At 36.5% G+C, this 25,973-nt stretch overlaps 1 protein-coding gene across 1 annotated transcript in view; it reads right to left on the bottom strand.

Annotated features, from left to right (window-relative positions):
• KCNH8 (potassium voltage-gated channel subfamily H member 8) overlaps positions 1-25,973 on the bottom strand; it is a 176,965-nt gene that overhangs the window by 41,772 nt on the left and 109,220 nt on the right. Inside the window, exon 8 of the mRNA XM_054273643.1 lies at positions 4,336-4,533. Coding sequence (XP_054129618.1) covers positions 4,336-4,533 — 198 coding nt within the window. The remainder of the gene's footprint in view (positions 1-4,335; positions 4,534-25,973) is intronic.

Raw genomic sequence — 25,973 nt, 5'->3', positions numbered from 1 at the left:
GAGCACAGAATCACAGAATCATAAAATGGTTTAGGTTGGAAAGAACTTTAAAGATCATCTAGTTCCAATCACCCTGCCATGGGCAGGGATGCCTTTTACTAGACCAAGTTGCTCAAAGCTTCATCCAACCCAGCCTTAGACACAGCCAGGGATGGGGCATCCACAACTTCCCTCAGCAGCATCTTCCTGAGCCTCTCCACCCTCATAGTAAAGAATTTCTCCCAATATCTAATCTAAACCTACTCTCAGTTTGAACCATTCCCACTTGTGCTGTCACTGCAGGCCTTTGCAAAAAGCACAGGAAGGAGCACAAGTAGGCAGGTATGCTCAGAAAATAATGAGATACTGGGTATGGAAACTAGACTCAAATGGTCAGCTGGAAACTACACAGAATGTAATAGATTTCAGAGAACTCATGTAAATAAAAACAATTACCAATGTAGAGGAAGAAGGCTGTAAATAACATTTTAAAATGTATAATATTCTGGGTGAGATATTTAAAAAAGTCAGAAAACAACCCCATTGTAAAGCAGAAATTCAGGCTAAAAGAATCATTTGAGGAGACAACCTGATTTCTTATGTTGCTGGACAGGGTCAAATATGGTTAAAATTGTTCTAACATCTTGGAGTTTGTCTGCAATTAGTGATTGTCTTGGGAATAAAAAGCCCAGAAGCTAAATTGAAGAAATATTTACAAATATAGGTCATCTGGGTTTGTCTGTGCAGAAATGTGTTTGCTTATTTGAGTTGGAAATATCACTGCAAAAATTGTCTGTCATGTGATATTGATCTGATGTATAGAATATACACATCTACAAATTGCTGATTTAAAAAAATACTAAAAAACTTGATTATTTCTCTAAAGAGACCTCTGTCTTTATGGTGCTTGAAAGAAAGCAGACTGACTTCTCAGAGTGACAAAGGAATTGGTTTATAAATGAGACAAACAAGTTGTTGTTATAAAGTTATAAATCAGACATACAAGTTGACCTTGTATGTCACTTTACAGAAGTCCAATGTAAGTGAGAAGAGACAAGGGAAAATAGGAGGAGGAAAGGATGCACTTTTAAATGGTAGAAATAGAAAATTCTGTAGTTTGAAGTGTTAGAAAACTTTTACAGGCTGAGAAAAATGCCAAGGAACTAGTAACAGTATCTATGTCCTTATTGTGAAGGGAGTGCAGAAAAGTAGATGAAGAACTGCAGTGTAGAAATAGCAGGAAAAAAAGGATTATGGTTGTAGTAAGAATAGTAAGCCTAACTGGAAATTTATTTCTAAAAATAGTTAGCTATTTCAGCTAGGGGTTGCTCATGATGGTGCAGTGAATTGCTAAGTCATTAATGTCAGAAACTAGAGCAACAGAATGTGAGGGACTGGTACAATATTAGATACAGGATACTGTATTAGAAATATGACAGCTAGGTCTGAAACAATTCAGCCAGACACAGATAAATAGGTTAAAGAAATAGTGTAACCTCTTTAAGGATGCAATAATCAATTTTAAAAGGGGGTGGGATAAAGTGTTAGGCGCTGTATGAATGCGAATCTAAGACTCACATGCAATGTAAGTCCCTCATGAGACTCCCAGGTTAGGAGCTGGACAGTGAAGAGATCTCAGTGATGCTATTATAGGCACAAAAATCACCTAGAATTTCATTATTGTGGTAGAATCTGTCTTTGCCTATATACATTGGAAGGCAACTGCTTCTTATAATAACAAGCTATTCTTGGCTGTGACAGGCATTAGAATTCTTTATCAAATAATCATACACTTACCCTACTTTCTGTAAGAAACCTATTACACCTCTCTCTAAACTCAAGTAGGACAAGTTCAAAACTTCTAGGAACTATATTTCAAGCAGTGGCCTTTATTTTAATAGGTACTTTAAATCACATTTTGCTTAGGGAACAGAGGAACACCTCTGATCCCATATAGGACTGGAGTTACTAGAGTGGGCCTCCAATCTCTTAAATACAAAAATACACATTATTTGCCGAAAGAACATGAGAGTATAAGACAGAAGAGTATAACACAGAATATGGTATGATCACCTGTTGGAGGGCAGATCTGATCCATATTTTAGATGCTGGGTGTCCCAGGAATTCTGGTTACATTTTAATAAGCAAATTTTCATTCCAAATTATGGAAGACTTACTGTATTGAACAAGATCTTTCATCTTCAGAATATGACTTGTTAAAAATTTAAATTTCAAATTTATAAATTTCAATTTTATAAATTTCAATTCTATAAATTTCAAAATAAAAATGTATGTGAAGAGGCCAGTAAATATAAAAAAGGTATTCTATATGCAATTTATTTGTTAAGTTTACATTTTTTTCTGTCTTCAACTTTTTCAAGGTTTAATTAAATTTACATTTTTTTTTTTTTTTCAGTTTTTAGTGCCATACATTAAAGAGATACAACAAAAACTACTGATAAACTAACTCACCTTATCCATAACATCTGAAATTTCATTAACTAATGGCTTGGTCAAAAAGTCTGAAAAATGACACTAATTTTTCTTAGAACATCACTTTCCACTAGGGAATTTTAAAATTAAATATCAGCCAAAAAGATACACTAAAATAAGTTTTAAGAATTGATGAGGCATAATGTCCTTAAGCATACAGATTAGCACTTTATTCCTAACAGAGTTTTCTAAGCCATGCTCACCAATCTTCACAGTGTCATTCTACTTATTTCATGTTTCCTTGAGTTTCCTCACTGGACCCTTGCAGATATAAATTGACTCGCCTACCTGCTTGTCTTTAAGCAACTTCACTTTTCAGTCATCAGTTCCCTCTTACTCCACTCACTTAACTAATTCTTCCCAATTTATTAAATATACAAGCATATTACAAGAAATAAATGTGAAATTTTGTTATAATTATGTTAAATAAATGTATAGGATACTTTTATATTCTACTCTATTATATTTATGGAAGCTCTGCCATATTAAAGTGAATTAAATATTCATCTCTGCCTTATACAGAAGATCTTTTGTTTTCTTGATAGAAATGGAAATTCCTTCCTTCATTACAACACATTTTATGTAGTGAAAGCCTCAAAGAACAGAGACCACAATGTATTTTAAAACTATAATTTTATGCAATCACCAAAAGAAATTCATAAACTGCTCATGGTTTTGTGACATTGTGAAAACCAAAATTATTTCATTCTCAGATGAGTCATTATATTATTGCCTCTCATTTTCAGGACTGAGCAAAAGGAAAATAATTCATTGAAAAATTATTTTACCACTTAAGGCTGCAAATATATAGGTTACAGGTAATTCATTGTGTTCTCTGACTTTCAAGTGTCAAATTTCCAGTTTCTTATTGCCAGGAGAATTTATAGTGCAAAGCTGACACCCAGGGCTTTAATGACCAGCCCTAGAGAAACACCTACTAGTATTTCCAGAACGGCTAAGCCAGCAGAAATATAAAGGGAGGACAGAGTACTCCAGCAGTGACTTGCTTTTACCCTTCATGGCCAGTGTGACACCTTTGAGTTGTATAATGTACACATCATGAAATAGCACATCAGATTTTTTGTGGGAGGATGATGAATGTATAGACAGAAATTCTGGTACTTTCTCTAAGGGATTTGGCTTGCAAATCTCTGCTTGTTGCACCCAGGTGCCTCAGCAGAAGGAAGGGGACCATGAATGAGCATGTGGCTTACTCCAACAGTACAACCAGGTAATCAGCATAAATAAAAATGTTAGAAAGAGCTCCAAATACGATAAAAATTGCATTCTGATTAAATTCTGAATCAAATATTCTGAATCAATGACAATTGAACGGTAGTTTTAATTTTTTTTAATGCTAAGGCTCACCAAACAGTCTCCTGGCTCTGTCCTGTCTCTCCTTCTGGCCTGGTCCTTCAGATGAGGATACACACCAGCTCACAGACACGTTGTCCTGTGGGCTGCACACCTCCCCTCATCACCATTCCCAGGGCTGCCGTGGGAATGGAGCTGCAGCTGGTGTGCACATCATACCTGGCTCTCTGGAAAAGTGCTGCCACAAGTGATTGAAATCCCCAACACATGGCTGGGCCACTTCCTCTGTTAATAATGGGAACTTGCATTTCAGTGGGCAACACCATCTTTCTTCACCATAAGTGAACAAAATGTTAGAAATATATCTGCCTGAGAGAGTTTATCTAGTGTAAACCAAACAAAGTTATTTCCTTCTTTTGCCATTTTAAGTTAAATTTATTAAGCTTTCCACTGTGCTTGTGATTTCTTTTAAGGAACTTAGCAAAATTTCAGCTTTTATTTGACTTTTTCCTACTCCTTGGAAAGGTTTTAAATGATAATTGTACCTACCCCCAATCAGCATTGTGCAAATGGAGAAGATCTTTTCAGCATCAGTATTGGCTGAAACATTTCCGAAGCCAACACTGGTGAGGCTGCTGAGAGTGAAATACAGGGCAGCTATATAGGCACTTCTGATTGATGGGCCTCCAAGTGTATTATTCTCGTAATAAGGAGATTCAATTCGTTTTCCTAGCTCATGAAGCCAACCTGCAAAACAAAGCATAAAAAGAGTTACTTTTTTATAATACTGACACCATCATGAAAACGTTACATTATACTAATAAAACAATTCTAGAAACCCCCACAAATCTACTTAAAAAAACATTATATTCTTCACATAACTCCAAGAATAAAAAGACCATTAAACTGTGGGAATTTATGCAGCACATTAAGTATTGTGTCTCTGGGATATTTATTTTTATGTGCAATTTTTTATGATAAGAATTGTATTTCTGCATTGAAATCAAGTGGTTTTGAATTGCATATTACAGGTCTAATGATATAATTTATAAAATCCATTAAGTCACTAAAAAAAAAAAACATCTTCACCTAATAGCACTGCAGCAACAATGCATCATCATTTGATTCTTTCCATTAATTAATGCTTGGAAAGCTTTTTGACATTCTAAGACTAAATCATTATAATAGTAATTACATATTCAGAGCTTTTCACATGTTTCTTTTTACAGTAGAAAAGATTCAAAGAACTAAACATAACTTACAAACCAGAATTAATTTTCAAAACATGCTTCAGTAAGTATTTTCTAAATTGTTCATTAAATCTTTCCTTTCATTTTGATAAACAAATCTATGTGTGCCAGAGAAAGCAGAATTAGCTACTGCCTCCGATATTTGAAAAAAAAACAACAAAACAACCCCAAAGCAACAATGCAGGAAAAAATATCCAGCTGGAAAACACAACCTGAATGAATTGCATAAACACAATGCTTCACAAAAAACAAGACTGGGGAAAAAAGAAGGACAAAAACCTATTTGTATGCCCAGTTTTGCCTGTTAAACAGCTTGCTTGGGAGATTGGGAATCTTCCTTGGGTATGCAGGAAGAGCTGCCAAAAGAAAATAATCCTGACAGACAGAGTTTTATTTTTAGAAAAGTTCTTTGGGGGTCCCCCTTTGTTAGCTGGGACCTGACAGACTGAATCTCCTCCTGAAGATTATTCTCTCTCCACTTCAGTCAGCATCCATGAATTCAGCCAGAATCCATGGATTCATCCATTCGATGAATCCAAATATGAACTTTGCATAGAACGTCTGCACAGAACGTCTGCAAAAGTAGGGGGTAGATTTATAGTATCTGTCCCAGCTCTTCCAATTAAGTTGGGAAGAAAATCTGTAGGAATTTAGCACCTAGAGAAGACCTGCTGAACCATAGTTGCTCCCATGCTCATCTCCATGCTTTCTGGCGTGCTGTTCTCCAGACAAAGCTCAGCCAGAAGGGCTGGGTAATGGCACAGCAAGGTCTGGCCGTGGCCCTGCTGATCCAGTCTGTGCAGGACAGGGAATTTGATCAAAAGCATAAATGAAAGCAATCAGCATTGTCATACAATGGCAGTACTTAGTAGGATGTTTTACCCTGCCAGCAGACAGGAAAGCATGTGAAAATCTCTTTGATTTTGCCTGGATAGATAGTATTGATCAAGTGGGGCTATTTTATATTTGTGGCTCCCAATTATTTAAAATAAAAGTAGAGCAAAATGGGAAAAAGGAAAAAAGAAGCCTAGATGAGTCAATACCTGTACTCTGTGCACTACTGTTTTTCTGAGATTGCACTACATCTCCCCAAGAGTAGCATGGTCCTTTGTATGGCAGATTGAACTCCTATATTTCTATAGTAGGGAATGTAACCACAAACATTAAAGAGCATAGAATAAAAACCAAAGAAAATCTCTGGCAGAGAGAGGACAAAGTTAAAAAAGTCTATCTAAGCCTAGCCTAAAATAATACAATCATAAAGTCCAAGATCAGCTCAAGATTGTTTCAGTGGCAAAACTGAAACAAATAAGTTATTTTAAAGAACGGTAACTGATATGTCTCTTAGGAGAAAATTTCCTGCCTCGGAGTTTTCTAAAATACACTGGTTCTCAGCCTGTGTATTTCCATTTTTCTCACTTTTTATGCATTTCCAGTGCTATCCAGGAAAGGTGGATGACTGCCTTTTTTAACTGAGAGATATATGTGAATTGGTTTCTCCTTTACAACTCACTTCATTTTCAAGGTTTTCATCCAAGCCTAGTGAAACATTACTGCTCCTAAAGGATTCATACTACTAATAAAAGTGAGGTACAAAGATATGTGTCTATATTGTGTCAATCAGTAGACGTCTCTATAATATTTCTACAAAAATTTTATACTAAAGTACCAATATAATAATATTACGATTTCTAGCAAACACTTCTGGCCAAGATACCAGTATTTGAGATGAGTCTAGTATCCAGTGTCTAGTTCTGTGGTATAACTGAAGGTCAGACAAATCACCCCCTTAGTAGGCTATATGGCTTATCACTGAGCTAAAACAGCAGTAGTTAGCAATGATTAGCATTTCTTAATGATTGCTAAAATCATGCCCACAATGTAAAGAAAAGCTATGAAGTAAATGTATTTAGAGATTTAGACTTGGAATAGAAAATGTGTTTCTGAAATGGAAAACTGCAAAAATACATTTCTCTAACTTGTAGATAAGACCATGTTTACAGCTTCTCATTTCTATTTTGGCTGGCAGAGATTATCCTAATCAGGAACTTCTGAAAAAATTGTATAAAGTGGTGTTCCAGCCAGAGCATATAAAATGCTGCAATACCTTCCAGATCAACTGTATTTCTCATATTTGTTGATAGCACTGCATTTTATATTTTTTTCAGTTTCAGGGTAGAGGCAAGATACAGTTGGGTGTAAATACTTTCATCAGCCAATGGAAATAGTCATGAGGTAGCATCACTGACTAATGCATTTTCCTCTTCAGTTCCTGTAGGTAACAGCTCTCAGCAGATTCTCTGGCAAGCTTGAGTAATTAATTTCTGCCCTCAGGGAAGAAGAGAAAAATAAATATACCTTGTAGTCAGAAGGAGCTTCCTAGAATCTAGCATTATGAATCGTGTCTGGTTCAGAATTAGCATTGTCTAGGCACAGCTCTCTGACTTTGAAAACATTTTAAAGCACCAATTAGCATAATTAAGAGGAAGGCCTTTCAAAGAGAAAAAGAGCACTTAAGTAATCAAGTCCCATTGGAAAAGTCAATAGGAATTGGATATCTAGCTCCATTAGGCTACTTTGAAAATTGCTGTAAGAATCTGTATTGAGTTTCATTTACTTATATCTGGGAAGTGCTCAAGTATCAGCAGAAGCCTAAAAAAAGCTTTTAAAACTCCATAGATGACATACTTTTTAACTGGATGTAAATCACATTATTTCATTTACTAGACATCCAGAAAATCAGTCCTTCTCCTGGCTTGGTGCTTTCTCTGCCTTGGGTATGTACAATACTCCCTATAATTTGGAGCTTCATTCTATACTACTACTTAGATTTTTCCTTTTATGCCAGACACTTAACATACCAAAATACTGTCTGGTACTTAAAAAACTTAGAAATTAGTTCCATTTTCTAATGCATGAATTAACTATAGTACTTATTTTAAAAACAAGAGCAACATTTTCTTTTCCAGTTTAAAAAAAGCCCCAGGTCTGTGGTTTATTCTGCACTACAGTGTAAAGAAGAGTAAAAAGGTGTGGATAAGAAGTGCCTCTGAAAGCATCCCTGAATGTCTGAAAGCAATAGCAGTGATGATGCTGAAAGAGAAAAGTATGAGACAAAGGCCAAGCTTCTCTCAGCTATGATTCCACATCAAATTTAGGGATTTCAAGTATTCCTATGGGAAATATGAAGGTAGAAAAGCCTATCTGCTCTCACACAACCACATTTTTTGATGTCTAAACAATATTTCAACCTCATTCAGGGCGAGACAATACCTGGCCCTTTCATGTTAGTGAGGAGAGACAATAAGCAATACTAAGCTAATAGTAGACAAAGACAAAAGGTAGTGAGAAATGCTGGAATTAACTGAAGGACATTGTGGATTGCATTTAGTGGGGATTATATTTAAGGAGTGTGTCTGAGGCTGTTTTATTTTTCTGACTCAACTGAAAAGAAATAATAGAAAAATGTCCTGAACTGTAGCATATGCAGCCTTCTGACATTAAAAGATTTTAAGTTTTAATACAGAAGTCACTATCCTATGACTACTAATGTGTGTTGCAGTGAAGAGTTTAGTGCTATTAAGGAGAAGATAAAAACTGTACAAGAAAATTAGATCCTTCATCACTGGAATGCATTTTTAAATGAAAATCACAGTGTAGCCTGTGCTGGTTCCTACTGCAGTTGTCCCTGATCACTGCTGATAGCTCCAAATTTCAGATCTAGAGCTGTAGTTTAGCACAGCAAAGTACATCACCCTTTCATCACTTAGCAGCACCCTCTGATCTGCAAATAAACATCTCATATTTCCATTTTAAATGGGGAAAAATGGTCCAAGTTTCTGTTGATCTCAATGAACCAAGATTCTCAGTGGTATCCATCTCTATATTTCTTTGTATTAACCTCCACAAAATAAACCTTAAGGCAGAACAGTTATGAAGAGAGACCAAGTAGGTGAATTTCCTTCTTTTTAGGTAAAAGCACATGGGATTACAGTTTCTGTGATTTTAGATGTCCAAATCACCTCCCTCAACTGTCTGTATGGTTTCCTCAGAATGTATCATAGCTAAAGTTCATTTGAAGAGGGGAGGCCAGAGCTAATATTGTATTTCAGATGAGATCTTTTAGAACAGCATAATGAATACATTTTACCATATCAAACCCTAATTATCACTCATTAGACATTAAAACAGTAGCTTCATTTTTAAGATTTCTTCCAAAGAATTTTGCACAATTACTCTCTAGATGTTGCTGACTGATATAACACATTCAGAATCTAAAGGTGTATAAGATGAAATCATTTTACTTCTTGTGTGTATGACTAAATTATTGAATAATCATTGCCTCTGTTCTCATGGCGATTACCCAGATTCTTCACAAGAGCTTCAAAATTTTTTATCTCTGTCTGGCCAAAATTTTTCTGACACGTGCAGTTTTTCCCTGCTAAAACATTTGTGGTTTTTCCCCAGACTATTAATAGACCAAACAACACCATTCCTACTATTTCACCCTGTGGAATATTGCAGTAACTCTTTCATTGTCACAAAACCTGATCATCTGTTTACAGGTTTGATTTATAGTGGAGCTTTTCCTGTCATGTTAGGGGAGGCTCCCAGTACCACAGCAGATGGTTTTAGGATTAAAGAACCCCAGAGATGAAAAGAGCATCATACCACGGCTTCTGGATGGACAGAGATGTGCCAGTTCTTACTGGATTGGGTCAATAAAGGAACAGGAATCAGGATTTTCTTTCACACAAATTAGGAAAAAAAGTACCCCCCTTAGAAACTTTTCCCCTTCCCTCCCCCCGCAAAAAACCCCACCAAACAAGACACAGTCCTGAAAATGTGACAGAGTTGCAGGCTCTGAGAGTTTGAAAACACAGCTCCAGCTGTGCTTAAATGGGCAGAATTGCACACTAGTAAAACACAGGACATGAATTTATGCTCCTTTCAAAATGAAGACAATAAATAAGCCTTGTCTGTGTAAGAAGAAATCAGAAGTACGTCTATATGATATGTCAACAAGTACAGGGTACAAAGGAACAGCTCTGGCCAAGAGGATTATATTTTAAGAAAATTAGCTGGTATTCAAGATAAGTAAAAGTTAATTAACAACGCATGAAATTTAAACTAGAGTGCTTTTGATATTAATATAACAGACATAATTATAATGGCTGCAGGACTATCAGGAACAATTAGCATTAATCTAGTTCCCTTGATCTTTATTCTGCTTACACACTTTCCTGGAAAGAATGGACACCTAAAATGAGAAAGAAAACAAATATGATAAAGACAATAACATATTTCTCAAGTACCGAGACTGCTTAAAAATGTCAAAGTAAGTCTCAAAATAATTTATTCTAAATACCTCTTATTTTAGCTTTGAAAAATATGGTCCTTATCAGAGCGTGGTCTTTATTATGATGAATTTAATGATTTTTTCCTCAAACTAGAAAGACATAACATGGCTATGGATGAGACTGGTAGTGTTACAGAAGTAAAGGAACACCTACTGCAGTATTCAAATGTTGTGGAAGGAAATTTTTGCCATGGCATAAAAAAGAAACAGGTTTAACTGGGCCTATATGAAACATAATTTTATTTCTACTGCCTGTGAATGAAGTTCTTGTGGAAGAGGTGCTCTCAAGGCTGCCCTGTGTGACCCCGGGAGCAGAGCCCAGACACCAGCTGTGCTGACTTGGAGCTGCCATGTGTGCAGCAAGGATGGGGATTAGTGCTTTGGATCAATGCAAGGCAGGGGTGTCTGCCCTCCACACATCATAGCATTGTCTTTCTCTTACCTTTGAAACCCATTATCTGTATACTTTTAAATCTAGTTTATGTCTATTTCAGTATTTTCTCCCATTTTTCTATGTTAAGGTCATAATCCCTGGCAGATTTCTGGTGAATTTATTGCATCAGCTAACTCAGGTAATGAAGGGCTATGTTAAATTTATACAAGCAGATTATACTTAACCTCTGGCTGAGCAGATTTTTAAGTGCCAGAATGTGAGACATGTGGATATTACTTTGATGGAAACTACACAAGATTTTCCACAGACATATATGGAAGTCTATATACATTTACTTGATGCATGTGCACATCGCAGACAACAAGAAGAAAAAAGCAAACACCTCAAAACACCCTTTAATATGTAATCGAAGAGGAGAAAAATAACTCCTTTTGCATCTAGTGCTCCATGCCTCTTTCTATTCAGCAGATAAAATCTTCAGAGGGGAGAGGATATTTTATAAGATTTCATGCTTCAGATCTCATATGGTCACCTCTTTAAAGTCTAATCCATAAACAAAAATCGAGTCATCTTTCATGTAAGTTCTATATATATATGTCACTTAAACATCCCTATGAAAATATTAACAGCATATTTTTGGGGAGCTTGCTGCAAACAATAAAAACTACAAAAATGGAATATTTTAAAATTACATGTAAAATAGCTGAGAATTTCAAAGCCACATCAGTCCCAAAAACAAACTACGATGAAACATCTCTGCAAAACTACAGATCCACCAGTAGCAACTCTGAGGATCCTTGTCATATTAGAATTCAGGTGAACACTTGGAATGGATAGATTCAATAAATATGCCATTTGATTTCCATTGCAGAGAAACTGGATAGGATTTTTATTATATCTCTTCCCAAATTAGCACATGAAGAGAGAGATGGTCATGAGCCAAAATCCAAGGCACAAACACACTCCTAATAAAGCTGACAATTCAGACTCTCGCATCTACTTTTTCTTTTTAATTTTTTTTTTAATGGATGAAATTAAAAAAATCAGGGTTTGAGCATATATCAAGTGAAATTGTAATCTTCTGCCAGATTTTGGGAATTTTATCACTGGTTTTTGAGCATCTGTAACATCATCCAGGGAAAGTTTGAATTTGGACGTAATGCAGTCAGAAGAGAAAAACAATGATAAATATTAAAGGTTCCTGTATTGCTCATGAGGCTTGGACATTCAAGATACACAAACTTCTGCAGTCAAAGGCAGGTGGGTGACATGAATACCTTCATATCTGGTTCCTTTTGAATGCCTGCCTTACTCTTTGCAGGTGCAATAATCTGGAGGACACTGTATCATCCCCAAGATCCTTAGGGAAGGTATTTACTAAGGACATATATTGAGACAGATTTCTTAAATACTTTCATAACCCATAGAGCTTTCCAAGATAAATGTGAAATCCTTGCTGTGTTAGAGCATTTTTACATACAAGCTTAACCTCTGTCAGGTGTACCAAAAGTTAATTTGAGTTGAAAGGTGAATTCTTTTATAAGAATAACGAATATTCTTTGTAAATAAATTGGCTTGTGTATTTCTACTTGAATGTGCACTTAGAAGGTAGCATTAAAAAAAATACACTTTGCTGAGCTTCAACTCATCTAACTTGACAAAGTCATAACAAGATATTGACCCATTGTTTTCCCTGAAAATGAAACTTCCATGATGAAATAAATACTCAATGAACTAATCAGTTTCAGTAGGAAGAGGAGCACAATCAAGGAATCAAAAAAGGAAAAAAATATCTAAGATCTAATTACAATGTTCCTTGTAACAAGAAAAACACAGCTGAGCCCACAGAAGTGCTGAAAACCTGAAAATTAGGCTTTAATTATCTGATAAAATTCAACTCTGAGTTGCAAGTATCACTACTTAGAACAAAAAAGTAGCATTTCTCTTTTCTCATGGTAAAATTGATGCCACCTTCAGCATATGCACAAAACTTCCTTGTAGGAAGTAATTTCTTGTCATTATTAAGGTGTGGTCTGTTAAACAATTTAAATTTCTGTTTTGGGAAGCCATAAGTGCAAGGAGAGGTACCTCCTATGGGAAGCTTGCAATCCACCCCAGTGAAGGCACCATAAGATTTGTAATGCAAAAAGGCTCTGGTTGATCAATCCTGGGCATATTCGTGGCTTAAAAATAGTACAACAAAAGGCCTGATATTAAATATTTACAATGATAGCATTTTATTAGAAAACAATGTTGGAAAGCTATATTTTAAAATATTTAGTTAACAATGAGTTAGAACAATCTGGAGTTTGGAATATCTTCCATCTAGTGCAAAATGCTACATAAACACTCTACAAAACACAGTCCACATGAATTACCAACAGCTTCCCACATTTCATGCCCTGCACATTTCTAGAAAGAATCTAACTATATTTGAGGCACTAAATCTTAAAATTTCTAGATGATGTCCTATCTTCTTTTGTCTGCAAAATAAAGTTCTGCACTTTTATTTTTTCTCCTACTGTCAGAAATCCCTGAGGAAGAGCCCAGACAAAGTTTCCCAGTCAGAGCCCTAGATGCTTCTTTGATAGACAACTTATGTGAATTAGCTGTTTACATTTCTTCTCCACCATGTGGCAAAATATTATCTTTCCAGGGAATTTATTTCATGCCTACAAGTAGAGTTTATTCTGGTGAGAGAAGAAAGAAAGGAGGGGTACTGGGAGGAGATATCCCTCTGGGCAGAGCTTCAAGACAGTCTCCAAACAGCCAGCAAAAGCTCTGCAGGAACACAGAGGTTATCACCTCCATAAGGCTCTGGGTGAGTTGTCCCCCTCAGCCCTACACTGCATTGCTGCCTTGCTGCCTCACAAGGCTGCAGATTGCATCTCTGGGACATGCAGCTGGTATTCTGTGGGTGGCTAAAGAAATCAGACAGAGCTGCTCCTCACATTTATGAGGAAGACTCCAATACACCTCTGTACCATTCTCACAGTTTAATGTAATAAAGATTCACCTTACAGCAGAGATACATTTATTCCAAGGTAGAGTGACCTGTCTATATTACCTATAAGAGCTATGTATAAGGATTTTAAGAGCTGACTCAGCAGACCTGAAAGGAACACATTCCTCTTGATATTTTATGACAGTTCTCTTAACATTTAGACTTACTGTTGCAAAGAAGCTCCAGTGTGCATGGTCAGTGCACCTGCATTCCTGCAGAACTAGGTCATAACTTCCTTCAGCCTCATTTGTCAAAGAGTCATTTAGAAAAGGAATGTTCTTGAAACTGTAATCTGTGATAAGCTAGTACAGCTCTTCTCAACAGTAATTTGTTAGATGACTGTGTTTGAAAATGTGGGAGGTTTAAATCCCTCTTGCTTTTGCAAGTCAGCTGTTTACTCTCTCTTCCCCACACCACTGAATCACAGAATCAACTAGATTGGAAAAGACCTTTGGACCACGGGTCCAAAGACAGGACAAGATGGGGAAATTTTCAATATCAACTTTCTGCAATAGTAGAAGGCAATACATGCAAAGCACTTAATATAGCTAACTATTTTTGATTAAAATTTTTATTTTTTTACTATAAATAGTTTACAAACAGCTCCAATGCTATTAACATATTTGGAGTGAAAAAAACCCACTTTTCCATTTTTTGAAAATTATCTTGCTTTGTTCTCCCCAGTATGTTTTCCTAGGGTTCTTACACTAAAAAACATAGCAGCATAAGTAAATTAACCACATTTTTTGGTAAAATAGTATTATGGTAATTTAATTTTTAGACCACAGGTAAATCATGCAAATCTAAATGTAGGTAAATTACCTAAATAGGTAATTTGAGAAATAAAATTGTAAGGCCATTTTCAGAAGTATGTAAATTATGTGAATATCATATTCTTAAAGGAAATGCACACAGTGTCACTGCAGAAAGAGTTCCAGTACTTAACATTACTGCTCCTTAGGCAATCTGGCTGTTACTGTCTTTTTCCAGGCTATTAAATGCCTTGCAGCTAAGTTTGGAATTAGACACATTTGTGCTGGTCATCCATTCAGTGCAAAGAGCACGTCCATCTATGCCCTCTTTGCTTCCCTGTGCTCCATCAGTCTGTATCCATCTGTTAGAGCTTTTCTGATCTTATATTTAGGCTGTAATATCCTCTTGGGCAAGAGCAGCCTTTTTATTCTGTGTTAATTCAGCAATGGAGACAAGAGGGCCTTGACCCATAAGTAGCACCCCAGGTGTTCCTGCAATAATATTGATGGTAATGAGGATTTTTTTTTTAATGGTGTCAGCTAAAGAGTTAGAAACCTGTTTTGCAGCTCTATGTGTTTGGAGTCCAAATCATGCCAGAAAGGTTTTGAGCTACTACAGGCAGGCTATTTGTATCTTTTTAAAGGAATAAGAACTCTCCTCCACAAGCAATAGAGATAATTTTAAAATGAAATACCTATTTTCAAATATGCCAAAATCTCCCACACGACACAGACTTGGAGAATGTAAGTTTTAAAGTTGTTACCAAAGTTTTTTGTCTAAGTGTGTGCAGTATGGCATAGTTGGTAAATTAATCTCACCTCTACCCTGCTGTTCTCACTGCTCAGGTCTCACCATCAGAGAAATACAAAATAAAGTCTTTCAGTTCTTATGACTATTTCTCAGTCCTAAGAGTTAATATATTAAAGTTCTGACTCAGAATCTGCAAATAAATTCTCATGGAAGCAGTGACAGTGGAAATCACCATCTTAAAATCTTTGTTAAAAAAAGTATTGTTTATTTGCAAGAGCAAGATATCAAGAAGACTATATTTTTTAGAAAATCAGTGTAATTTTCTGCACATATCTTATATTTTCATTCTGTCTAACTGTCAGCAGTCTGCAAGAGTAGAGCTGTTTACTTCCAGACTCTGCTTTTTAAATCAGAGTAATGCAAGAAGTGGTCCCTGGCAGGTGGTACCTTCCCCTCTCCTGCCATCTTTCCCACAGAAATCAAGCCAACCCTCAGCACCTACTACCTGTTCAAATGCAGTCTCCCAATTTGGCAAAACAGGGGCAGAAGCCTCAGCACAGAAACTGTTTCCTTCTGTAGGTCTAAGTGCAAAGGAAAGGTTAATTGCAGAATTGCAATAAAACCATACTAATTTCCATCTGAATGGCCTGCACATGATCACACAGGAGATAATAATGACAGTATGGAGTTTAGTTTGGGTCAGCACAGAGAGCTGCAGCCTACCTGACATCCATTTCTCCTTGTCTGCTTTATCGCTGACATCCACGCGGGTTAGATAACAGCTAAGTGTGCTAACCCTCGCTGCAATCCTCTCCTTGCTTGCTCCATAGATTTTACAGCATTGTCTAAACATTCCCCTTTGTGTTCTTATCTAAGGAGCCACTGTCTTGAACAGGGACCTGCCTCTGACAGGCAGCCCTATGATAAATGGTATTAGCACTTTATTTGCTCTTGCTTTGTCTTGTGTTTTTTTTATTCCTTGATTCTAGAACATAAGCAACATTTTTCAATTCTTTTTTTAAATTATGTGCCACTTGAATCAAGGAAGTTTAGATCCAAACATATCTGGCTTTTGTGAGGAGGAGATCAACAACAGGGGATCTGTTACTCTGGATTATAGTTAAAGATAACAAAAAACCCCCATGAATTTGCAGTGTAATAAGGGCTTGATGTAAAGAAAGAGTAAAAAGTAAAGAAGAAAGGTGGTGTCTTAATGGAAAAGTACGCTACATTTTTAAAGCTGCTGCAGTTCTGAAATAATACATCTGTGTCTGCACACATGCAGGTCTTTTTGAAGTGTGTGACATAAGGGAATCCTAAGCATTAGCATTTTTATCTCCAGCTCTCTTAGAGCTGACAATGAAAAACAATTTAAAATAATTAGGTATAATTACTTTTACAGAATGTGTCTTGTGAAAAACTTTACATGCTGCAAAATTCATTGACATATTCTCACAGCTTCACATTGGCTTCTTTGACTGAATGTAAGTACTAGGTAACTTTAAGCACTGTCACCTGAAAGGACAAAAGGAACAGAAATATTTTACAGGGTATAGGAAAATGGAAGGGAGACTGGAAAGACTCTTGAATAATTTCTTCATTTCTGTACAGAAATGATTTTCTATTCTGGCAGCAGCAAACCCTTCTTTTATCAAGCACCTGCTTTGGTAAAGGGCAGAGAAAAAATGATAAATAAATAGAAAATAGGAATATATGCAAAGGACATCTCTACATTAAAAATTTAAGGCATGTGCTACAAAAGAAGAGAAAAGAAAAGCTATTTTCTTCTTAATGGGATGTCTTTGGAATGCAACATGGTTTTCTAGCACCCTAGGATCTCTACTTATGTGATGGGGCTGAAGGGCAGTCCAATCACCTATTGAAGTAGCTGATGGAAAGATTTCAAAATACATAGCAAAGGCTTTGTGGGTTTCAACTAGATTGAAAAGTTACAGTTTGAACAGCCAAGCCATGAGCTTTAAAACAGAAGTAGGAATTTCCAAGTTCTAACAGAACTTCCTATAACACCAATGTGTGAGACACTAATGCTTTAGCAAATTGTACAGAGCTCTCAGAGGAGGGTAGTGTAACCCTAGTACAAGGTACCCAGTCAAGGTTTTCAGGACTTGGATGGAGCAAGCTGTGTTTGACCTGATTTACTGCCTGTGATGGTCCTGGTTCAACTATCTAACTGGTTTAAATAAACCCCAGAGGTTCTCTGCAGCCAAGAGATCTACAGTTCCAAGTACAGTTAAGGGTTAAAGACTCTGATGTAACTTCAAATTGATTGAACAGAGCTTCTATGCACAATATTTTCAACTTGCAATAATTATACTCTCTGGTGTTCCCATTACAGAAGCCATGTGGAAAGATCTTGGTGTTATTTTACCTGTTGGGACCACCCTCTCTTCTGGGGTGTTCACTAGGCAGATTTTTCCCCTACATGTGGCACTGAGAATTTCTGCAATGGTTGCAGAAATTGGTCCAGATACAGCTTTTCCACTGCGATGAAAACTGCTTTGTAGAATTAATAAATGATACCCAGGTAATTTGTAGTTCAATGCAGCAGGACACTTTGTCAAATCTCAGGGGGCTTCATCTGCATGCCAGATTTTTACCTTTGACTTTAAAACTGTCCAAAATTTTTTTTATTAGTTACAAAATCTTGGAAATGTATTAATAATGATGCAAAAAATTCACACTCCATTTAATAAGCTACTTTCATGCCTGCTATTTTCTGGGCTACAAATCCAATAGGCTAGCTCAGTCCCCAGCTATTTGGTGATTGCTCAAAATGGTTCAATCAGAAGGCAAAGTACGGTGTGTAAAGGAAAATACAGTTTAATCAAGGAACTAAGCCTATAGGAAAGAACAGCAGGGAAGACTTACTAAGGCCCAGAGCAGCTAAAATACAAATTGATGTTAATCTAAATGCAAAGGGAATGCTTCAGTTCAGCTCAATGAATGATATTTTAGTTTCACACACCTGCACCTCAAACACACTGGTTTGAGTTTAGAAATAGAAAATGAAAAATTTCCACAAACTTAATTTCTATGAATATTTTAAAATATAAATTTATAAAACCTTAATTTGTAAGTGTAGGTCTTTATCATGTGCAGACAGGTTTCCACACATACTTCCCACATATGTTCTGGTGATTACAGTTTTGCACATGAAACTCCCTTGCAGCAGTTAAATTTCTCTGTGTTCAATCTAACTGACTGAAAATACTATGTGCCTCTGCTTTTATTGTGCAAAAATAATGAATAGCCGTGTTTATCTGCAAATAGGATTTCTTCAAAAGCCAGATGAACTTTCTCGCATTTCTGCCTTATTCAAAAGTCTAGCCCAATCAGGGAAAAAAGAAAAACTTTTCTTTCATCAATATTTCACACCACAAGATGCTCCAAATCTGGCCTCATATATAGTATTTTACATAAAAAATTATTTTCACCAATCAGATAAGATACCCAGCAGATTTTAAATAAAGATTTTTTTGGTTGTGTTGAAAGACATAGTACATTAATTCTAATTTCTTCATGATTTTAATGATTTTATTTATATTTGTTCTAGGCTAGATATTGTGAACCTCAAAGAATTAATGGAAAATTTACGCATTGCGTGTACAATAAAAGCATTACTTTCACAGAGGACTAAAACTTTTAAGGATTAAAAACAGCAATAAAATTATTTAAAAGCATTCCAATGTTAGATATTCTCCTGGGATTAAAATTTTCTGTTTGAACTGCTTTAGAGTGTTTCATCACTATGTACTGCTTCAGAATTTTGGTATATCCTTGTCTTTTTCAAAGTATGTGCAATGTAATAAGTACTGTTTGTAGTCATTTGTACGATGAGTACTTTGAAAAGTTTCATAGCTTCAAAGTGATCTTCTTGTTTTGGTTGTGTACTTTATTCTTATTACTATTTCTGCATTACACTCCAGGGGCTAATTATTTTCTATAACACTGCAAGAAATCACCCAAACTAGTTGGCTGAGTCTCTCAGATATTGATACTCCAAATACTTCACAAGAGTGGTAACCATCAACCATTTCCTTCAAATATTAATTAGTAGTGAATTTTCAGCCCTGCTTCCTAGAAAAAACCACCAAAAAACTAAACAAGTGAGTATTATACAGATATTTCTATTTCACACAACAATGAACCTTCAATACAGGTACCCCAGGTCAAGAGAGCATTAAAATTGATTTTACTAAATTGAAGATACCAGCACTCATGCATGACATAAATATATATTTTAAAACTCTTTTTCTTAAAGATGCAACTTCAAAACCAGAAAGGACCATAGTTCTAGAGGAATAGGTTCTGTTATCACTAATGACTAAAAATGAAGAAAATCCATAATTGAAGCAGATTGGAAAAGAAATTAAAAGTCAAACATTCAGGTAGAGAGATGACAGACTGAAGTGAACAATTGATCACTGCTGGGGAACGAGCTTGCACTATAATATTTTATACACTATAATATCTGTGCAGTGCTGTGCAGTGTAGTCAGCATGATGTTCTTTCTTGTTCTGCACAAGGATTCATAAATCTACACGTGTCACTTCTAACCTGATGGATGTGTGTTTGGAGCACTGAAACCAGACCAATATTTTAGAGCAGAACACAGTTCTCTTGGCTGAGATCCTTGGAAATTTACAAGCACTCTTTCTGGCAGTGAGGAGAATTCACTAAGTTCCTACAGCGCCACAAAACAAACGGAACTGATGTTCCCACTAAGGCAGACCAGGGCATTCTGGGCACCTGTGCTGGGCCTCGCCATCTGCCAGACAGCTCAGGAGCAGGGGCCAGCTGCAGCCTTCCCCAAGGCTCCACTTGGAGATCATTAGAACCAGCTCTTCACAAGCTGAGCATTTGTTGAAATTACTGGAAGATGTTTTGATGTAGGTCCAGGCTCAAGCTCCAGAAGGTCGGTCTGGAATGCAGAAGTAGGTACACGTACCTGCATGCCCCAAACATTCCCATCATCTGAGTCCAAACTCTCTTCATTCCTTAGCTACTACACTTTTATCATGTGGCTTCTGTTAGCTGATTTTCCTGACAGCCCCATTACCTGGAGATTTGTGATCACACAAAATCTCAGTTTTCATTTATTTTTTTTGGAACTAAATTTCTGGCCACTAACGTTGCTAAGAATGTGTTGCAAACATGAGTCTCAAAGGGTTCAAAAGCAGACTGGTAATCACACATTTTAAAAAATACCATTATTTTTCATATTTTTAAAATGTTTTTAAAGAATGCTTAGATTTAGTAAAACGTGCTCATGTCACATTCAAGCCCAAGTTTTTAATCTTTTAGCAGAAGGAAATGTTGTACAGGGACAAAGCTGGAATGATCTAAGATCATTAATAGTGAAGATAATTCATATATAAAAAAGGAAAAATAAACACCACCTCTTTCTCAACTTTCACACCAAGTCTTCTGTCACATCTATCCATTTAAGTAATTTTGCTTTGCAAAAATACCTTCATATTTACCTGCTTCTGCAGTACATTCTGAGACTTACTATAATATGAAAACAGCAGGAGTTAAAAGTTAATTATTGCTTTGAAAAATTACATATTGAATTGATTGATAATGGAAAAAATGGCACTGATTTTTCCCATATGATTTCTACTGCTATTTACCTAAGGGCTATGCTGGGTCTAAGAACACCAGGAACTTGTTAGTTCACTGACATACAATATTTGTGGAAGAACTCGCAGATGCATACATACCTCAAAATAATCTTTCTTCTGAAAAGAGGATAGCCTGAGTTTTAACCTGAATAAATACACCAATGCCACAAGTATCTATTGTGAAGGATAAGCTTAAATCTGTACCTTCAGAATTCCTGGTAAAATTGCTCAGAACCTTGTGAAAACTAAAACCAGCTGCCTCTGGTTTCTTAGCATAAACTAGGGAAAAGCTTCCTGGCACTAAAACTTCCCAGGCTGTTGAAACTCAAGAGAATTACAGGTAAATATCTCTCTTAATGGATATCCCAGCTTGATGCTGGAATTACAAAATTCTGACAAGAGCAAAGCTACCTGTGGACCACAAAGGACTTGGGCAGAATTTAGAAACCTGAACTCAAGGTTTTAACCTAAAGTTTGCATCTAGGATGTAGGACACCTGCATTTTGGAAAATCCATTTCAGCCAACTTCTGCATTGGGCCAGAAGCATCACAATCTTTAGATGTTTAAGATACTTGGAGATTCTCTCCTATCTACACCACATGGAGATCTTTCAGTCACCTTGTCCCTCCATCTAAATTTACTGAAGAACTCAGTGGGGAAGGTAGTATTTTGAATTAAGGCTGTTCACTTCAGACCAACGTGGGACACATAACACCTGACTGAAAAACCCTGAAGGCACAGTCTTATTTTCAGCCTTTCCTACTGGCACTATTCAGGTACTGAGCACCTTTTCCTGCACCTTGCCACTGATAGCTAATTGTGAGTGTTCACTGGGAGTCAGCATCCAAGTCCTTTTAAAGGCTCTTGACTGCAAGCGTGTGATAAACAAAGTGTGTGTGGGAAGTTTTATACTGCAGCGTATGTGGTACAAGCACAATTGAGTTCTTGTTTTCAAAAGTGCTGTACATTAAAAAACGAATATAAAATGAGTAAAAACCTGGGATGAAAATTGAGGTATTCAACTGAAATAAAGATTTAAACAGCTGAAGAACAATGCCCTTTACAGGACTGATTTTAAAGCTTATTCCAAAGAAAACATTTATTAATTATAAAAAACACAGGTTATTTTTTTTACTGTATTTTGCATTGATAACAATCCCATCCATAGCCAGAATGTTGTGTTACTGTCGGAATAATAAAAAGTTGCAGCTAAATTTCTGCTGGATAGGAAGGAATGTTTTTTGAGACAGTAGCACAAATTATACTTGACAGTTTTGATTATCTAAGGCAGCCAGCATCCTGACTCTTGGCCCTCTCCTAATCTCCTTGCTACACTCAAGATAGCTGGGTTTCAACAGCTCACATGGTTCTCACAGAATGAATGCCTTCAGCAACAGGAAATATTTTCAATATTTTCTGTTTCCTCTAGAGTCAGGTAGAAAAATAATTTTCTCATGTTTAATAAGATCTTTAAAGTGTATAGTGTATAGCTCAGCATATATTAATACAAAAAAGCAATCAGCAAATAAAGAACCCATGCCTAAATCTGATGCCAATTAAACTATAGAAATGGGAACCAGTGGAACTGGATTGTTAGTATCAGCCAGGAACCTAAACACAGTCTAGCCTCTGCTCAGTATCAGCTAACAGAAAATTTATTTTTTTACAGGTTGGTGGGGATCATGCCATGTCCCCTGAGACATCTGTTTCACCAGTGAAAACAAATGAGGGGAACAAGGTGAAATGCAACAGAGAGGGACCTGAAAATGCCGAAAGGGAAAAGCAGGACAAGAACAGTACCACAGTCTCCAATGGATGGGAATTATATGTCCAGGAGTTGTGGCTTTATCAGACATTACATTTAAAATGCTGCACATGGAACAACTCTTTCCTAAGATGGGAGAACTTATTGATCCAGCATCTAAAAGCAGTGCCCATGGTGTATATCTTCCAAATAATGTAATCAGCTAAATAGCAATACGAGAGCTAAGAAGAGATCCAGTTTTCAACACTATGTCCCAATGCCCCCTTGTCAGGACAGTTCATCAGTAATAGACCCAGACATTTCACCTTTCTCACTGTACAACCACGTGGCTAAATTTGTGAATGTAACTATGTTTTTAAATTGTTTGCCATGGGAATGTTGCCTGAATAAGGACAAAAAGTGAAATAAAGGCTTACGATTAGGTCCAGGAAGAACAAAGCAAATGCCATTTTCTATTCTGGGTATTTTCATAGGAACAATGTTATCACTCCCACTGCCCCAATTCAAATGCAAACTAAGCACCACAGTTGTTTAAATTAGCTAGAGAAACAGATACACGAAGCAAATGCTGCTAGATCTGGGCCATGGTGCATATCTGATGGCACAGCAAGGTTCGAAGTATTGTGTTAACAGTACTGCAGCTTTAAAATGTTTGCTTTAATGTTAGCAAACCTCAGTCTTGAAATCTGTGCTACAGGTTGTCTGAGGAAACACTAAATGAAGTAAGTAAAAGCTAATAACTTTTTTCTCCCACTGCCTCTACCCCCCAAAAAATAGCAGCAAACATAAAAAGCAAATTAATCTTCTTTTCATTCCAGACATGATTTTCCTTTCTTAGAACAAACCCATCCCTATATTTCAGCTATTCCATACATTGCAGCATCCATACTCATGGTGCCATACTGTTTTCAAGTGGACATCACCTGAGACATTCCAGTGAAGAATAAAAAATAGAATTTCCAAGGAAGAGACATATTTCCTTTAATTAAAAAAATGAATTTGGAATTATAATTTTTGTATGGTATTTTTTAATGTTTGCCATTAGAAAGCCTCTCAAAGGCTGAAATAAGCTCTGGATATGATGCATTGATGGCAGCTTGAGTCTCCAGTTCTGGAATATAGAAATTAAAAGTTAAAAAATTAAAACCTTGAAGTACAAGAGTAAGGATCATATTCTACTGCTTTGCCTGCAGTAAGAAACCTCTTTTACATGCTCTTCAAAACAGCACAATTTTTTCAGTTGAGGTCTTCCTTTAGGAGAACAGAATATCCTCAGTGCCTTACAGTAATACTACCTTAATTATACTCCAAGCAAGATTTCTCCTGTGTGCATTATTTGCTTATGATTTATTATGATTTCCAGACCTCATTTTACTTTGCTTAATCACTCATACTCTAAATTACAACTACTATTCTCCCTTCAAATTATCCCCAGTGTGGATGCTATGAGGTGTAGTGAACTTGTCATTTGAAGTTTTCTTAAATGACAAAAAGAAAGGTTGGCTACATATAATCATCAGAATAGCAAAAGGTACACAGAGGACCAAGACCTAATTTCATTGTGTTGCATCAGCAAGTAGTTTGCATGTGGAGAGCAGTAGAATTTGTATTGATTGAAAAAATAACATAATATAAATTTTTTGCTCATATATGTGACACATAAGCTTAACCAGAAATTTTGTCAGTGCTGGAGTGGTCCTTGCAAAACAACTGCTTCATGACAGATATCTGGAATTTTCTCAGCTCTTTTCTTTCAACCAGTATCTAATATTTTAACATTTTAAGCCTTTAACATTTTAAAACCATTTCATTTTTAAAAAACTCCACCAAACAAACAAAAAAATCCAAACAAGTCCCCAAAGCTGTAAATTATTTAACTTAGCTCTAGAACTAATATCTGTAGGAGCATTACAAGAGTCATTGCAGTATCATTTTTATTATAAATTTATAGCATCTAAATATTTTAGAGACCATCCACCACCACGAAGGTGGTGGAACAGTCATCCAGGCAAAAATGCAAACTCATACCTGTAGGAAAGAAAAACCCTAGAAGAATGCCTACCTATCTGTAAGCTCAAGAAAAGCCTTTTTTCCATGTAGAAGGTGAAAGTCTGAGAGCATGCACCACTAAGTGCTTTGGCCCACTCAAAGCGGAAATGCACTGCCTACAGCTGTCCAGGGAATGTCCCTGATTGCCACAGGTTGAGGTAAGTTGGTGGTGAGGGGCTGTTAAGGAGCAATTCCAGCCTGGGAAGCCCACTGGAGGATGATCAGTTTGTGATAACCCAGATACAATCCCTGCACCGAGACACAAATGGGACTTCTGGGAAATGTCTCTGTTCCAGTTGAACTGGGATTGGTTCTAGTGAGGCTGTTGGGACATTTGGTTATTACTGCTCTTGCCCAAGAAAGCACAAAGCTGATGGGTGAAGGTTAATGTTTTCATAGTAATAAATGCCAAGAGCCCCATGAGGAGTGTTTTCTGAACGCGGCCTTGCCTCAGGGAAAAGGGAGCACGGGGAGCACGGCCAGCAGCCCTACCCAGGGAGCAAGGATGCAGCCCACCATCATCATTTGGACTGGAATGAATGCTTTGAAAGCAGGTATTGTTTGTGGCCTACATAAGCTGACAAAGTGCCTTCAGAGCTGCTTCTCACCACAGAGACATTATTATCATTATTATTATTATCTGGATTTGTTTCTCTGTTTGCAGTATTTGACCAATTTTTGCACAGTGGGTTTTCTTTGTATATTCTCCCCTAGAGCTGCAGTCTTTTCTGTCAGAAGTTTACTCTCTATAAGGGGTTCAGCTACAGGTCACAGACCTGGTTTACAAATGAAAAGACGAATCAACAATCCACTTAGAAGAATAAGAAGACTCCACAAGTCTTTAAGTAACATACTGAAAAACTAGAAACACATATTTCCTGAGCTTTCTTCTTTTTCTCTTCCTGACCCAGCATCTTCACTTCTTTGAGGTTAAGAACTTTTATATGATTGTTATTTTTTCCCTCATATTTATCATAATTAAGTCATATTTAGACAGATGATAATGGGGGTAAGAAAAACCAAAGAATCTCCAAAAAGGAGATAAAAATAGGCAATCTGCAGTTTGAATGCATATCACTGAGCTTTTGGTCACAGATGTTTGCATTATTTTCCCCACACCAAATGTTTTTTCTCTTGGGGAGCTGTTTTGCCTTTAGATAAACTTTGTTTATGGAAGATGTTTCATTGCAAAAAATGAAAAGCTTAAAAGCTGAAGA

This window comes from Melozone crissalis, unplaced genomic scaffold (assembly GCF_028551555.1).
Source record: "Melozone crissalis strain CALT ecotype California unplaced genomic scaffold, PUWL_Pcris_2 ptg000016l_1, whole genome shotgun sequence".
NCBI classification, from domain to species: Eukaryota; Metazoa; Chordata; class Aves; order Passeriformes; family Passerellidae; genus Melozone; species Melozone crissalis.
The sequence above is the reverse complement of the archived record's forward strand: the minus strand, read 5'-3'. Positions and strand labels throughout refer to the sequence as shown.